This window comes from Oncorhynchus mykiss, chromosome 17 (genome assembly GCF_057628025.1).
Source record: "Oncorhynchus mykiss isolate SJ-2025 chromosome 17, ASM5762802v1, whole genome shotgun sequence".
Taxonomy (NCBI): Eukaryota; Metazoa; Chordata; class Actinopteri; order Salmoniformes; family Salmonidae; genus Oncorhynchus; species Oncorhynchus mykiss.
The window spans coordinates 45,888,067-45,904,555 of record NC_143038.1 but is presented as its reverse complement, the minus strand read 5'-3'; the positions used below and the strand labels follow the sequence as shown (position 1 = coordinate 45,904,555).

Genomic DNA, 16,489 nt, shown 5'->3' with positions numbered 1-16,489 from the left:
ATCAGCTCCTTTGTCTTGCTCACGTTGATGGAGAGGTTGTTGTCCTGACACCTCACTACCAGGTCTCTGATCTCCTCCCTATAGGCTGTGTTATCGTTGTCAGTGATCACTGTTGTGTCGTCAGCAAACTTAATGATGGTGCTGGAATCATGCTTGGCCACGCAGTCGTGGATGAACAGGGAGTAAAGGAGGGGACTAAGCACACACCCTTGAGGGGCCCCCGTGTTGAGGATCAGTGGCAGATGTGCTGTTGCCTGCCCTTACCACCTGTGGGAGGCCATTCAGGAAGTCCGGGATCCAGTTGCAGAGAGAGGTGTTTAGTCCCAGAGTCCTTAGCTTAGTGGTGAGCTTTGTGGGCACTATGGTGTTGAACACTGAGCTATAGTCAATGAACAGCATTCTCACGTAGGTGTTCCTTTTGTCCAGGTGGGAAAGGGCAGAGTGGAGTGCGATTGACATTGTGTCATCTGTGGATCTGTTGGGGCGGTATGCAAATTGGAGTGGGTCTAAGGTTTCCGGGATGATGGTGTTGATGTAAGCCATGACCAGCCTTTCAAAGCACTCCATGGCTACCGACGTGAGTGCTACGGGGCGGTAGTCATGTATGCAGGTTAACTTGCCTTTTTGGGCACAGGGACTATGGTGGTCTGCTTGTAGGTATTACAGACTCGGTCAGGGAGAGGTTGAAAATGTCAGTGAAGACACTTAAGGGGCGGAAGGTAGCCTATTGGTTAGAGTATTGGGCCAGTAACTGAAAGGTTGATAGATCGAATCCCTGAACTGACAAGGTAAAAATCTGTTGTTCTGCCCCTGAACAAGGCAGTTAACCCACTGTTCCCATCATTGTAAATAAGAACTGACTTGCATAGTCAGTCATAAAGGTCAAATAAATATATATATATATATATATATATATATATATATATATATATATATATATATATATATATATTAAACCAGTTGGTCTGCGCATGCTCTAAATACACGTCCTGGTAATACATCTGGCCCTGCGGCCTTGCGAACGTTGTCCTGTATAAAGGTCTTGCTCACATCGGCTATGGAGAACGTGATCACACAGTCATACGGAACAGCTGGTGCTCTCTTGCATGCTTTAGTGTTGTTTGCCTCGAAGTGAGCATAAAAGGCATTTGGCTCGTCTGGTAAGCCAGCGTCACTGGGCAGCTCGAGGCTGGGTTTTCCTTTGTACAGCCTTACCTATTGATCATCGGTCCATGAATTGGGGTATCAGCCTACTCGGTGACACCCACAGATTACAATTCTGAAGAGTTAACACAAATATTACCATTGTTGCTAATATTTGGGAAATTGAACTGTGGGAAGTCACCTCACTAGATAGCCTATTGTGCGTATTGATGTTCATATTGCAATGTATAGCCTTACCTACGGATTTTGAAATGGGGTATCAACCTACTCAGTGACATCCACAGATTACAACTGTGAAGAGTTTCACAAATATTAGCATATATTGACTAATTATCAAATCAAATCATATTTTATTTGTCACGTGTGCCGAATACATCAGGTTTAGACCTTACCATAAAATGCTTAGTTAGGAGCCATTAACCAACAATGCAGTTCAAGAAATACAGTAAAGAAAAGATTTACTAAATAAAATAAAGTAAAACATTTAATAAATGTAAAACAATAAAATAACTATAACGAGACTGTTTTACAGGGGGTACAGGTACAGAGTCAATGTGCAAAGGTACAGGTTAGTCGAGTTAGTTTTTACATGTAGGTAGGGGTAAAGTGACAATGCATAGATAATAAACAGCAAGTAGCAACAGTGTAAAAACAAAGTATGGAGGGGGTCAATGTAAATGGTCCGGGTGGCCATTTGTTCAGCAATTATGGACTTTTTTCAAATGTATATAACAACTTTCCAAACTTGTTTAGCATTATCTACTCCAAATATGACATGATTCCATTATTTGTATCAGTTAGTATCACGTTCAATTGGTGACTTGTATTTTGTAGTCGAACTGCAAATTCCACTATTGTGGCTAGCTTCACACAGGTGTCGGTCTTGGTGCCGACACATTAGGAGGTGTGTTGTCAAGAGAGTCGCTGTCAAGATGTCTGACAATGAAGAACAAGAACAGACTATCGCTGAGGACTTGGTTGTCACCAAGTACAAAATGGGAGGTGACATCGCCAACCGTAAGTGTCAGATCGGGGTGACTTGCATTTAAATGAGGTGACCTGCTCTTGGCGGCCTTTCGTACAACACCAGCCTGATGTGTAGGCACAGACCAACACAACCATGTGCTTTGACATAGTAGGCGCAGTTTAGAAACGTGGAATGGAAATTGGCCTAGCCCTGGTATCCCAGTCTAGTGTTAGCAAGCGGACTTCACGATGTTATTTTGTGAGCAAAATTCAGTAAGCCAGCTAACTATGGTTAACGGTTATTTTGTCAAGGACCGTGAACATAATGGCTAACTAGCAAACGTTACCTACACATTAATTATCAACAGTGACACCAGACAGTAGTAACCATTATTGTATTTGCTAGGTAGATGTAGTTAGCTAGCAAACGTTATGTTTTGTATTGTCATAATCTTAGTTCACTGTTTGTGGAGTTACAGTAGTTAACGGAATTTATGTTTCCATGTCAACCACACAGCTAGGAAGTGGCCTTGGAAATTTGGTTAGTTATGTCAAACAAAAACCAAGAAACAAAAACTCTATGCACAAAGATTACTTTTAAAAAATGTAACAAATGTTTATAAAAATAAGTTTACTTGACAAACAATGCAAATGCAAAGTTTTGTAACAGAATGATGGTTTATGCTGTTTGTGCCAGTATTGTTAACAAACTCTGCATCTGTACTGTTAAAGTAAATTTGTTTTTGTAAAATTCGGTGGAAATTGTAAAAATGCTGGCTTGTACATATAATTGTATGGTTTGTTTAGCTTTGCAATCATTGATTTTTGTTTGGCACACATTTAAAGTGAAAAATTAGCCTCCGCATAATTATGTCGTAATGGAATTGTCCCTTACTAGCAGTCATAACTAGCTAATTTAGCTAGTTCCAAGTAAAGTGAAATAGGTCTGGCTATATATGTGTACGTTTGTTCTGCCTAGCTGTAGTCAACTGAGACAATTTTACTAGGAAAGGCTTAAACTTGACAGGGAAATATTATTCCAACCACACGTGATTTGGCTAGCTAGCTGCCTCACTGACAACATTTTCACAGGTATTATAAATGGACAGCTCTTCATTCAAGTCAATGATGACATAATGGGTGGACTGGCAGCCATTTTGAGTGTAACCATAGCAAGAAGTAAAAGCAGGAAGTTTACCCTTCAATCTGTGCTGTGATTTGTTGAGCCACCTTAATTGACATTACAAAAAATAACTTGGCATGTTAGGAGAATTGGGTTAGGTTAGCTAAAATGCCCCAAAATTCCACTGTTGATGATAATTTGACGAAGCTGGTTCCTTTCTAGACATGACACAGCTAGATCGGTGGCGGTGTTTGGCAGGAGGAGGTGCTCCACAGACCATTTGTATCTGGAAGTAATTTTTCCATTCATTGTAGTGTTAGCGCTCTGTAGAGTTGCTGTTTTCTCGTAACTTCTGACATTACTGGATTACTCATTATAGTAAGTCAGATTTAATCAACAGATACGATAGTCAGTTTAATAAAAGGTTAATAGGATGACTACACCGCTCGCGTTGCAAAATAAATGTAGAAATCTATATTGATCAATTATTGCACCCACACTGCTCACGTGCGCCAATGAGCGTCTGCGTTGCCAAGGGCTAACGCGGACCCAAACTCGTGCACCATCGTGAATAAATGTATTTTTCCCCCTACACCAAACACGATCATGACACGCAGGTTAAAATATCAAAACAAACTCTGAACCAATTACATTCATTTGGGGACAGGTCAAAAGCATTAAACATTTATGGAAATTTAGCTAGCTAGCTTGCACTTGCTAGCTACTTTGTCCTATTTAGATAGCTTTCTGTTGCTAGCTAATTTGTCCTGGGATATAAATATTATGTTGTTATTTTACCTGAAATGCACATGGCCCTCTACTTCGACAATTAATCCAAACATAAAACGGTCAACCAAATCGTTTCTAGTCATCTCGCCTCCTTCCAGGCTTTTTCTTCCTTGAAATTATATGATGATTGGCATCCAAACTTTCATAGTTACCATGACGACCAACAACACAGTTCGTCTTTCAATCACCCACGTGGGTATGACCAATGAGGAGATGGCACGTGGGTATCTGCTTCTATAAACCAATGAGGAGATAGGAGAGGCAGGACTTGCAGCACGATCTGCATCACAAATAGAACTGACTTCTATTTTAGCCCTTGGCAACGCAGATGCTTGTTGACACGCACGGTGTCGTCAGGGTATAAGGGTATATGACTGTACATAGCTGGCGGTGTTGGCAAAATCACTACTTATCCCATCAAACCAAGCGAGGAGAAGCTGCCCGTTGTCACAGTTTCAAGACCAGTCAGAAACATCCAGCTAACCCTGCCGGTGGGTGATGCCGGTGGATCTCAAAACTGAACTTGGATCCGCGTTAAGTAGCAATGATTTCCTTCACCACCGTCATCTTACGACATCTCGAACCGGTCATGACTATTCAATAAAACAAATACTTTAAGTTTCCAGCAAATTTCTTATTTACATAATTGTATAACTAGCAAAGGAGTTATGAAGTCGAGGGTGGGAGTATTTATCAAGTTTGGTAATGAGGACGGAAACTAGCATAGTTCAAATGGGAAAACGAGCTTAGCCTTAGTGTGCATGTGTGCCCATGCGCACCTGGCTAATTCAGTAGACCTCTAAGTTTTTATGCACTGATATCAGGAGCTGGCAGAGAAAAGTTTGATTTAAACAATTCAGAGACAAACAAATAAATCAGATGACCTATATTTAAGGAGAGCGAATGGGTATACAATTTTGAAATCCGCTGTAACTGTCAATAGTAAAAAAACAAATGTAAATTATGTTTGAATGAACCCTGAATACAATAAATGAATGGGGAAGTAAATTCCGGACACGGTAGACTCCTCCTTACTCCTCTATGGACAGGCTTCAAACTGACCTCAGGCCCAGGGTCAAGATTCATACCCTAACATTGAACTCGCTTAAATGGCAGCTGATTCATCATGAGATAATACAACCATGATGGATAGTCTTATTAATAGAGAACGCACGTGTTCTGATTGAATGTGATGATGACACATTTGGTCTCACTACTACACTCTTTTTCACCTCTCAAATGTCTCATACCTCTCCACCTCCTATTCCCCTGCCCTGTTGCTCTCCCTAGAGGCCCTGCGCATGGTGATTGAGGAGGCCAAGTCAGGGGTGTCTGTGCTCAGTCTCTGTGAAAAGGGAGACGCTCACATCATGGCAGAAACTGGCAAGGTCTTCAGGAAGGAGAAAGACTTGAAGAAAGGTAAAGGGCCGGGGTGGAAGGGGGGTAAAGGGCCGGGGTGGAAGGGGGGTAAAGGGCCGGGGTGGAAGGGGGGTAAAGGGCCCGGGTGGAAGGGGGGTAAAAGCTGGATGAGAAGTGCAAGCGGAATGGTGTTACAATTGTTCTTAATGTTTAAACTGCAATTTTTTAAATCATTTAAAGGTTTAAATGAAAAGATAAAATCTTTTACTTTTACTATTCAGATATGATCCTGTGAATGACCGCTAGGGGGCAGTACAGTTCAATCTACCGCAGTCCTTGCTACTTACAGAAGACGCTCATTTTACTGCTACTTAATGCTGTTTTAGGTTCCCTGCTGTGTCCCTCTCCTCCATGTGCTCAATTGTCAGTGCATGTCCCACTTTTCATTAATGTGATGGTTCGTTGCAGTGACGTATGATGGTGTGTTCATAGACATCCAACAATCTGCTGTTAACACCACGTATGGTGTTTGAGAGCTCGCGCTTTGTACTCGCAGAGCAATCATTGTACAATTTCACCATCCAGGTCGTTACATTTGTTTCTACATAGCATCTTGTAGACTGGTTCTAGATATGCCATCAGGGCAGTGAAGCTGACATTCTCTACCATTGACAATGGATGCATATCAACTGCAATCATTTCTGTAATCAGTGCTGTGATTTTCTCACTCCATGGTGCCTCCCTTTCAGATGATGGTTAAATATTTCACCTGTAATTGCCACTGGAGCTCAATTCCACCTTGCACAGTTTGTATTTATTTCACCAGCTTCTCATTTAACTTCTCAAAGTATTGCCATACAGGACTTCCCTGCCTCACTCTGCCATTTTGATAACTATTAACAGCGATGAGGTGTGGAGCGTTTTATATCCTTGGCAAATCATTTGAAAGATGCATATCTCCTCCTACTAACATGACAGAATTGTTGCTTTAGGTATTTGTTTAATTTCTATTTTCCCTTAATGATGTAGATGATCGGCTATGAAAAGCCAACTGACATTTACTCCTGAGGTGCTGACCTGTTGTACCCTCGACAACCACTGTGATTATTATTATTTGACCCTGCTGGTCATCTATGAAAATTTGAACATCTTGGCCAAGTTCTGTTATAATCTCCACCCGGCACAGCCAGAAGAGGACTGGCCACCCCTCAGAACTTGGTTCCTCTCTAGGTTTCTTCCTTGGTTCTGGCCTTCTAGGGAGTTTTTCCTAGCCACCGTGCTTCTACACCTGCATTGCTTAATGTTTGGGGTTTTAGGCTGGGTTTCTGTACAGCACTTTGTGACATCAGCTGATGTAAGAAGGGCTTTATGAGTACATTTGATTGATTGGGACCTGTTGGTAGTAGTTTTTTTTTATAACCGTTAACTATCCCAATGTCGTTTAAACGTTCACACCCCTACTATGTAGTTATAAGAGACAGATAAGATAGGACCAACAATCTCCCATAAATGTTTATATAGGGCAGGTGGTTCAAAGCCATGCCTTCTTTTGTGAGGGGGACAGTATGTTGTCATACTGTCTTCAGATCAGAAACACATGCCGCACATTCACAATGGGCCTGTACATGGGATGAGTTATTGAATATGTCAGTGAGATGACATAACTATGAGGAGTGATATTGGTTGAAAAGGGGGACATTATTTGTCATCAGTCAGGTCTCTCATAAACACTGCAGATTATTTTCAATTGAAGATTTGGTGGTTCTCTCTTCCCTCTTCCAGGAATTGCCTTCCCCACCAGCGTCTCAGTCAATAACTGTGTTTGCCACTTCTCTCCCCTGAAGAGTGACCCTGACTACACACTTAAAGATGGAGATCTGGTCAAAATGTATGAACCTCAATCTACAGTAATGTTACCCCTTCACTCTGTGTGTCTTCAGTCTCCCAAGTATGTGTTGTCTGTCATCTTGTTTGCTGTGTTCTCATGCATCTGATGGGGTCTCCTTGGCTGTTGACTTGTCGTCTTCGTTAGGTCTTGTCTCCCTGTATGTCTATGTGCCTGTATGTCTATATGGCAAACGATAAGTAAAGATTGGATTACTAGCCTTGTTCATCTGGTAATGGTGTCTAATTGTCACTATTGCCATTGTATAGTTGAACAAGCCTTTTCATCTTAGTTGTTGGATTGCCACTTTTGTCATCTCTCTGTTGACCCTCCCTTTCCTGTTTTCTGTCTTCTGTCAATATAAGGATTTCACTGTCTGGAATATTGTTAGTGTTAAAGAGCCAACTATACTGAACAAAAATATAAACCCAACAAGTAAAGTGTTGGTCCCATGTTTAATGAGCTGAAATAGAAGATCCCAGAACTTTTCCATACACACAAAACACTTATTTCTCTCAAATCTTGAGCACAAATTTGTTTACATCCCTGTTAGTGAGCATTTCTCCTTTTCCAAGATAACCCATCCACCTGACAGGTGTGGCATATCAAGAATCTGATTAAACAGCATGATCATTACACAGGTGCACATTGTGCTGGGGACAATAAATGGCTTCTCTAAAATGTGCAGTTTTGTCACACAACCCAATGCCCCTGATGTCTCAAGTTTAGAGGGAGCGTGCAATTGGCATGCTGACTGCAGGAATGTCCACCAGAGCTCTTGCCAGAGAATTTTTAATGTTACTACTATTCATCTGTCGCAATCACCTCATGTTTCAGCATAATACTGCACAGCCTGATGTTGCAAGGATCTGAACACAATTCATAGAAGCTGAAAATGTCCCAGTTCTTCCATGGCCTGCATACTCACCAGACATATCACCCATTGAGCACGTTTGTGATGCTCTGGATTGACGTGTACAACAGCGTGTTCCAGTTCCAGCCAATATTCAGCGACTTCGGCACAGCCATTGAAGAGGAGTGGGACAACATTCTACAGGCCATAATCAACAACCTGATCAACTCTATTCGAAGGAAATGTGTTGCGCTGCATGAGGCAAATGGTGGTCACACCAGATACTGACTGGTTCTTATTCACACCCTACCTTTTTTGTTGTTGAAATCTGTGACCAACCAATGTATATCTGTATTTCCAGTCATGTTAAATCCATAGATTAGGGCCTAATTAATTTATTTCAATTTGGTCATATGAACTCTCAGTAAAAACTTTGAAATGGGTGCGTTTATATTTTTGTTCAGTGTAGATAGTTATGCCAACCAATGTGTTGTATTACTGTAGGGCTGTGCCATTCTCTGAATCTGTTGAAAAGTCATTTTTCATTACTATAACAAAAGGCTGGGTGTATCCTTCACTAGCAATTTCATTGTCATGGGTGCTGTCTTTGGAAGACATTATGACCCCCCTGCAGTATGGTTGTAGGTGAACAAGCCAATAACAACTTACCCTCGGAGCATATCCTCACTCGACACTTACCGTAATATAATCACACAAATTAGGCTGTTTAATTTATCTCTGACCTTGTCTTTTTTCTCAGTAAACTTTTTCCCATTTGATCTTTGGAAGCACAACATGACTGCCATTTTGTCCTTGTCTAAATATTTAAGTATTAGTATTTAATTAGTATTAGTATTTAATCGTCTCATCTATATGTCTTTTTACACAATGTCATAGATATCAGCAACTGGTTTTGTATTTTATTAGGCCTCCCCAGATACTCTTCCTGGGGTCCAAACACATCAAGACACTTACATTACACAAGATATAACAGGTCATATATAACATCGCTACACCACTACATGGTTGGCATAACAATTTCTGAATGTCTGATGAACTTCTATTTCCTTCATAACTTAAACATTCCCATCTCTCCTTTTCTCTTATCCTCTCCATCTCTGTCCCCTTTATTTCTGCAGTGATCTTGGAGTCCATGTTGATGGCTTCATCTCAAATGTGGCTCATAGCTTTGTTGTGGGAGCTACCAAGGTATGTACCGTTATGAACTAATGACTTGGTTTTCTTAAGCCCTCATTGAAGATATATTCTGGAGGATTGAAAATGACCTTATTTTTTTGCATCCCGTTTTGGACCTGACGTATAAATGTGTGGCTCATACATGCATAATAAATTATCTACAGTCCTCTCCCAGTGGAAAGAAGCACAGAATCCTTACATTCTAACCTGCCATAATTTAGTGCATGAAATCTACTTGCTCATTCCTGTCATGCAGTGAATGTGCGCTCTGAAGCAAGTGGGATGAGTGGCTGCATGCGCTTACCATTAATTATTTTGATAACAGCGAAAATTCATTGATTCATCAATGCATGATAACTTCCATGCATCAGAAGTTAGAAAGCCTCCTGAATTAGAAGTGAGATCTATTAGACCTAAGTAGTTTAATTTCTTTCAAAGCATTTCTCTGCAAACCAGAGAATGTTGTGCGCTAAAGATGCCCCTGTAGCCACACAAATACATTAGAAGGGAATTCTCCACCCGATCACAAACACTGTGCTGACAACCTTTAGTTTCTAAGTGGTGTCGCTGGTGAATTTTGGAACATATTGCACAATAGGCTGTAAGGTTTTTACCAGGTGCGCGTCCATCCATTTGTCCCATTCGCCAATCATGACACAACACGCATGTTGATGCACTCGAGAAATGCATGCTTTCACCCACTTTTTAGACAATGAAATATCGGCCTACCTTTCTGTTATCAATGGATATCCAATTCAAATAATTCCATGTGTCCAACTTTTGTCGTCATAAACATTCACAAAGGTATTATTCCATGATATGGGATAATAATCCAACACTGCAGTTAATTGTCAGCGATCATTATTCATCACGTAGCCAAATGCTATTTATAATAAATACACAACTTTCAAGGAGTTGATGCCATCGTATAACTACCGGTATAACTTTCCATTGTATGAAATTACATCATCACATCACTATGAGACCTTGGGTGCAACTACAGGAAGTCGGGAACTGGCCTGCAACAACCAAACTGACGGACGATGTTAATTGGCAGTTAAAATTATGTCCAATGAGGTTGCAAGGTTAAAGTGGGAGGCGGGATCAGGATAGGCCCAGTATTGTCCAATGAGGTTGCTGGTAGTGCCGGGATGATACCAGTATCTCGATACTGGCAAGGAAACAAAACATGAAACTTCTTAAGGAAAACAGCCCAAATGGAAACAAACATCATTATGTTGTCATCCAGAGTCACATGTATTTATTTTCCAAGCTATAGCACACAATATTTTATATTCAGCAGGTTTTTAAAGGACCAAAGAGTTGGTCTGCTTCGTGTTTTCATTACAGCCCCAATTTTGGAGTGAGCCCAACATGCACACCACATGAACACCACAGAGTTTTTTCTACTCTCTTTGAGCACACGCTACAGAGGCTTGAGAACAATGACGTGAGGACGTTGTACACAATTGCGCACATTTTTCGGGATCCGTTTTGGCTCGTGAGCACGACTTTCAAAACTACTGGCTGAAATTATAGAAAACTTCCAGAAAATATCTTTAAATCACCCACATTAACTCTCCTTCAGGGTTCTGGCATGTGTCCCTAAATATTTTTACTGTGCGACCACCAGTGTGCTGGTAAAAATTTAAGGATTTTAGCTTTAATATCTCATATTTTCAATTTTGCTCATAAATGTCTTTGTGTACATCTACATTTTTTCAATTTAGGCGCACACGTGCTCCTTGAAAAAAAAAAGAAGGTAAACGTCGCGCCCTGACCTTACCTCTGCCTTGTACATGTAGGAGGCGCCAGTGACCGGGAAGAAAGCTGATGTGATAAAGGCAGCTCATCTGTGTGCGGAGGCAGCCCTACGCCTTGTCAAGCCTGGCAACCAGAACTCAAAGGTGACAGAGGCTTGGAACAAGATCGCTCAGTCATTCAAATGCACAGCCATCGAGGGTGAGTGCCTTCACTAGTTGAGGCAGAAAGTCCGTTTTGCCCTGAGAGTTGACTCTGATTCATCGGTCTAAGATAGTGAATCAACGGTTTTAGCTGACGGGTTACATATAGACGGGTTGGTTGTTTAGCAACAAAACCGATACTTGCGAAACTATGGGGCAAAACAGACTGGGTTGGCTTAGATTGTTGAAAACATGTAAACTATAGTTAGTCTCCAAATGTTTATTGAAAACAAATGCATTTGCACAATGAGCACTTGTCTCTCAAATACATTGTTACAGTTGTTGGTTAGCTAGCTCATGAATTTTAGTCATATTAGCATTGACATGAAATCACTCAACGCCTCACAACAAGACATGGTATCAAAAACATGATAAAACTAGCTGAAATGAGCCACCTAAAATTCCCCACATGGCACCTTATTGTAATTGTTGCTAGCCATCTGACCTTTCAGAATGATAACAATGCATGGCTTCCGGCCCCATCAATGCACAACACAAGCATCATTTTCAGGACATTGTCAGCCAACAGTCTACGCAGTTAACTCTGTTGTGTGACTGCAGTAAAATGTGGGGAGAAAACTGTTGCAATGGCTTTGTATCTTTCTGTTTAAGGTATGTTATCTCATCAGCTGAAGCAACACGTCATCGATGGAGAGAAAACCATCATTCAGAACCCCACAGACCAGCAAAGGTACATTAACGTCCAAGCACTTGAACACATGCAGAGAATAGTGTTTTGATGAAGTGCAGTACCACGAAGGCAGACAGCATGTTGCGTTTACGTTTTTGTTTTGTATGAAAGTAAGTCTGGTTCACATCTAACAGCCGATATAAGAAGAGACGAGAGGAGACAAAACTAGCCCGTTTTTAAATGTTGTGTTGTGGAACTGAAGACAATGGCCGGGCATTCAAAAAGACAAGAAGTGCAGTTGAGTCCGTTTCCATACAAACATGGTCTCTTTACACCGTGATGAAACATTGTTGCTCCTTGTTTCAGCAAGGTACAGTATTGTAGCGATCATGGAAAAACATGCACCCAATGGAATACCAAAAACAGGACACACTCTGTGACTTCACAGAGAAGTCCAGCTAGCTAGCTATCCGTCAGTCAGTAAACACAGTTTCTGATTTGAGTCCAAGGCAACGCCTAGGACCACATGCAGTCTGGAGCAGCACATGCAGTCATGAGAGTTTTTTGTTGTTGTTTTTTTGCTATTCGAACAGTTATAACGGTAATTTGGCCGATCCAAAATTCCATGACCGTCACTAGGACTGAATGATAAATGAACGATGTGAGTTGCTCTGATTGGCTACTGTTGATGCCCATCTGCAGGAAGGACCATGAGAAGGCAGAGTTTGAGGTGCACGAGGTCTACGCTGTTGATGTGCTGATCAGCACTGGTGAAGGGAAGGTGAGAGAGCGAGGGGGGGATCCCAATGCCCCCATGCGGTAACATGGATAGAAAAGGGCAATATTACTTTTAATTTCTTACCTGGCTAAATGTGACTGTCCAATACTGATGTTTCTATGCTCCTGTCCCCTGCCCAGGCCAGGGATGGAGGCCAGAGGACCACCATTTATAAGAGGGACCCCAGTAAGCAGTACGGGCTGAAGATGAAGACCTCCCGCATGTTCTTCAGCGATGTGGAGCGACGCTTCGACACCATGCCCTTCACTCTCAGGTAGGATGTCCTCATTAGAAGTGTCAGAGAGACTTGTTATAACCAACCACATCAACACCATAATCTTATCATTAAAGTCGTGGACTTTTTTTTCATCAACCATCTCTCTGATGCTGTGAGTCAGGTGCTTTGACTGTCCATTGGAGATGACCTCAGCTAACAGGTGTGTCTTGTTCCTCTCCTCTCTTCAGGGCATTTGAGGATGAGGCCAAAGCCCGCCTGGGTGTGGTGGAGTGTGCCAAACACGAGTTGCTACAGCCTTTCAGTGTGCTCAATGAGAAGGAGGGTGAGTCTCTCTGCATCTTTCTTTTCCTATCCCCTGTGCACTGTTTCTTTTTTTCCTAACCATGTGTGTCATTTATCTCTCTCTTTGCTTCTCAGGAGAGTTTGTGGCCCAGTTTAAGTTCACAGTGCTGCTAATGGCCAATGGCCCCCATAAAATCACCAGTGGACCCTTTGAGCCAGAGCTCTACAAGTCAGAGCATGAGGTGCAGGATGCAGAACTGAGGGTAAGTAGGGCTTCCAGCTGGCTCCCAGCCCATGGCCCCAGGCGACCTGAATGGCTCTTCACCGCTCATATTACATGAATAACTATATTAATGAACAGGGACTTGCACCTCAGAGCCTACACTTTAAGTAACTGCATAAGGGTATGAGATGGCATCTGAGGTTTTGACCAGTCTATTTCTACACTTAGCAGCTCTGTTGTGGCTCTCTTCCTTGAAGACATTTCTTGATTGACAGCAAACAATCTCTCTTTCTCCCCCAGACTCTGCTACAGAGCACAGCCAGTCGCAAAACACAGAAGAAGAAGAAAAAGAAGGTATTTTATATGACAATAGTAAAAAAATATAATTTTTAATTCAAAACATTCTGTTTGCTCTCTCCATTCTTAATCGGTGCCTTGCTTCCTCCCTCCTAGGCCTCCAAGACTGTGGAAACCACTACTGGACAGCCAACTGAGGAAAGCAACAAGGCTGCAGAGTAGATGCCTACCTGTCTTCAGCCACACTGACACGCACACACACACACACACACACGCACACCATATAACAAACTTAGAACGTTAATCTAAATATTTCCCAACTGTTAGCTCTTTTTGACCCTCATGCCCTTTTCTAGTATTTGGCCCATTGAATACATCTGAGAGATTTGGAGTTGAGCCTGTTCGGAATGCTCTCAAATCTGTTGAATTCTTTTTTTTTTGTAGCCATTCAGTTGAATCTAGAGTCTGAATAAGAGTCACACCCTTGTAACACATATATATGGGGTTTATTTTACATTGATACTTAACTGGAGTATGAGATTGGGGAAACACATTTTTGGAATATGATGGATAAAAAAACCTTTTCTAGCATTGTGTTTTTACACCTTATCGTTAGGTGATGTACCTGCAGAAATGTTGCAATCTATAGGTGAAGTGTTATAAACTTTTTAAATTAAAAATGTCAATACAAAGTAGAAGTTTTGTTTTGATTAACTAAATTTTAACTGGATGATATTTGTTGGAAAATAATAGTTGGGTGCCAGTCACACTTTTTAAAATAATTCCAAATCCAAATGAGCCGACTTGGTACTTCTATTGTACATGAATGAGACTTGAGTTAGCAACTCAATCTTTTGGCCTCGAGTCATATTTTGTGTTGCAATTATTCAACATGACAGTATTGAAAGGTTAAAGCACAGAATTTCAAAGACAGAATTCTTGCACCAACACCTGAAGAGTTACTATTATGGGAACAAACCCTGCTATACTTACTGCTCCCCCCCCCCCCCCCCGGTAGGGGATTTTTAAGGGAATTGTGTTGTGCTGTTCAGTTTAAAAATCAATTTTTATTTTCAACAATACCTCATTTTTATCAACCAAATTAAACATTTTAGTGTAGCTTTTAAACAAAGTGTCTTAATTCAGAACTGCTTGAAATCATATTTTATGCAAATCAGTTTTTCAACTAAGTGAGAGCATGTCAATAAATGGCAAAAAGCTAAATTGACAACAGTAGTACGTGTTGAGATGTACTTTTTAAAGAATAACCAGTATCCAATACTTATTTGTACCTAATGAAATAAAATTACCTTTTAATATGTCTAATATGTTCTCTGTTGGAAGGCTCCAACAAAGCTATTGAGTCATGATCTGATCTGCACAGATATGAGTCAACATTACATATATACTTTCTGATTACTTTAGACTGCACAGCCATAAAGAGTACACTATATATACTAAAGTATGTGGACACCCCTTCAAATGAGTGGATTTGGCTATTTAAGCCATACAATCTTCATAGACAAACATTGGCAGTAGAATGGCATTACTGAAGAGCTCAGTGACTTTCAACGTGGCACCGTCATAGGATGCTACCTTTCCAACAAGTCAGTTTGTCAAATTTCTGCCCTGCTCGAGCTGCACCGGTCAACAAATTGATGTTATTGTGAATTGGAAACCTCTAGGAGCATCAGTGTTAAAATGGTAGGTCACACAAGCTCACAGAATAGGACCAAATCAAATGTATTTATATAGCCCTTCATACCTCAGCTGATATCTCAAAGTGCTGTACAGAAACCCAGCCTAAAACCCCAAACAGCAAGCAATGCAGGTGTAGAAGCACAGTGGCTAGGAAAAACTAGCCTAGAAAGGCTGAAACCTAGAGTGGAACCAGGCTATGTGGGGTGGCCAGTCCTCTTCTGGCTGTGCCGGATGGAGATTATAACAGAACATGGCCAAGATGTTCAAATGTTCATAAATGACCAGCATGGTCAAATAATAATAATCACAGGCAGAACAGTTGAAACTGGAGCAGCAGCACGGCCAGATGGACTGGGGACAGCAAGGAGTCATCATGCCAGGTAGTCCTGAGGCATGGTCCTAGGGCTCAGGTCCTTCGAGAGAGATAATTTGAGAGACTTAAATTCACACAGGACACTGGATAGGACAGGAGAAGTACTCCAGATAGAACAAACTGACCCTAGCCCCCCGACACATAAACTACTGCAGCATAAATACTGGAGGCTGAGACAGGAGGGGTCAGGAGACACTGTGGCCCCATCCGATGATACCCCCGGACAGGGCCAAACAGGAAGGATATAACCCCACCCACTTTGCCAAAGCACAGCCCCACACCAATAGAGGGATATCTTGAACGGAAACCAGTGTAGGGAGGCTAGCACCGGAGTAATATGATCACATTTTTGGTTCTAGTCAGGATTCTAGCAGCCGTATTTAGCACTAACTGAAGTTTATTTAGTGCTTTATCCGGGTAGCCGGAAAGTAGAGCATTAGACTTCTAGTCTAACCTAGAAGTAACAAAAGCATGGATTAATTTTTCTGCATAATTGTTGGACAGAAAGTTTTTGATTTTTGCAATGTTACGTAGATGGAAAAAGCTGTCCTTGAAACAGTCTTGATATGTTCGTCAAAAGATAGCTCAGGGTCCAGAGTAACGCCGAGGTCCTTCACAGTTTTATTTGAGACGACTGTACAACCATTAAGATTAATTGTCAGATTC

The 16,489-nt window shown here is 41.4% G+C and overlaps 1 protein-coding gene across 2 annotated transcripts; it reads left to right on the top strand.

Annotated features, from left to right (window-relative positions):
• The first annotated feature begins 1,834 nt into the window (after positions 1–1,834).
• LOC110494315 (proliferation-associated protein 2G4) lies at positions 1,835–14,441 on the top strand. 2 transcript variants are annotated; one of them, XM_021569272.3, is made up of 12 exons: positions 1,835–2,181; positions 5,333–5,461; positions 7,184–7,289; positions 9,279–9,348; positions 11,142–11,298; positions 11,913–11,991; positions 12,634–12,712; positions 12,850–12,983; positions 13,175–13,269; positions 13,365–13,492; positions 13,753–13,806; positions 13,906–14,441. In XM_021569272.3, exons 1-12 carry the CDS (start codon positions 2,097–2,099, stop codon positions 13,969–13,971), a joined length of 1,182 nt encoding a protein of 393 aa, XP_021424947.3. In that variant the 5' UTR covers positions 1,835–2,096; the 3' UTR covers positions 13,972–14,441. The 2 variants fall into 2 exon arrangements, with proteins under 2 accessions (XP_021424947.3, XP_090061841.1); XM_090205715.1 differs by lacking the exons at positions 1,835–2,181; positions 5,333–5,461; positions 7,184–7,289; positions 9,279–9,348 and adding an exon at positions 10,731–10,976.
• Positions 14,442–16,489: the final 2,048 nt, after the last annotated feature.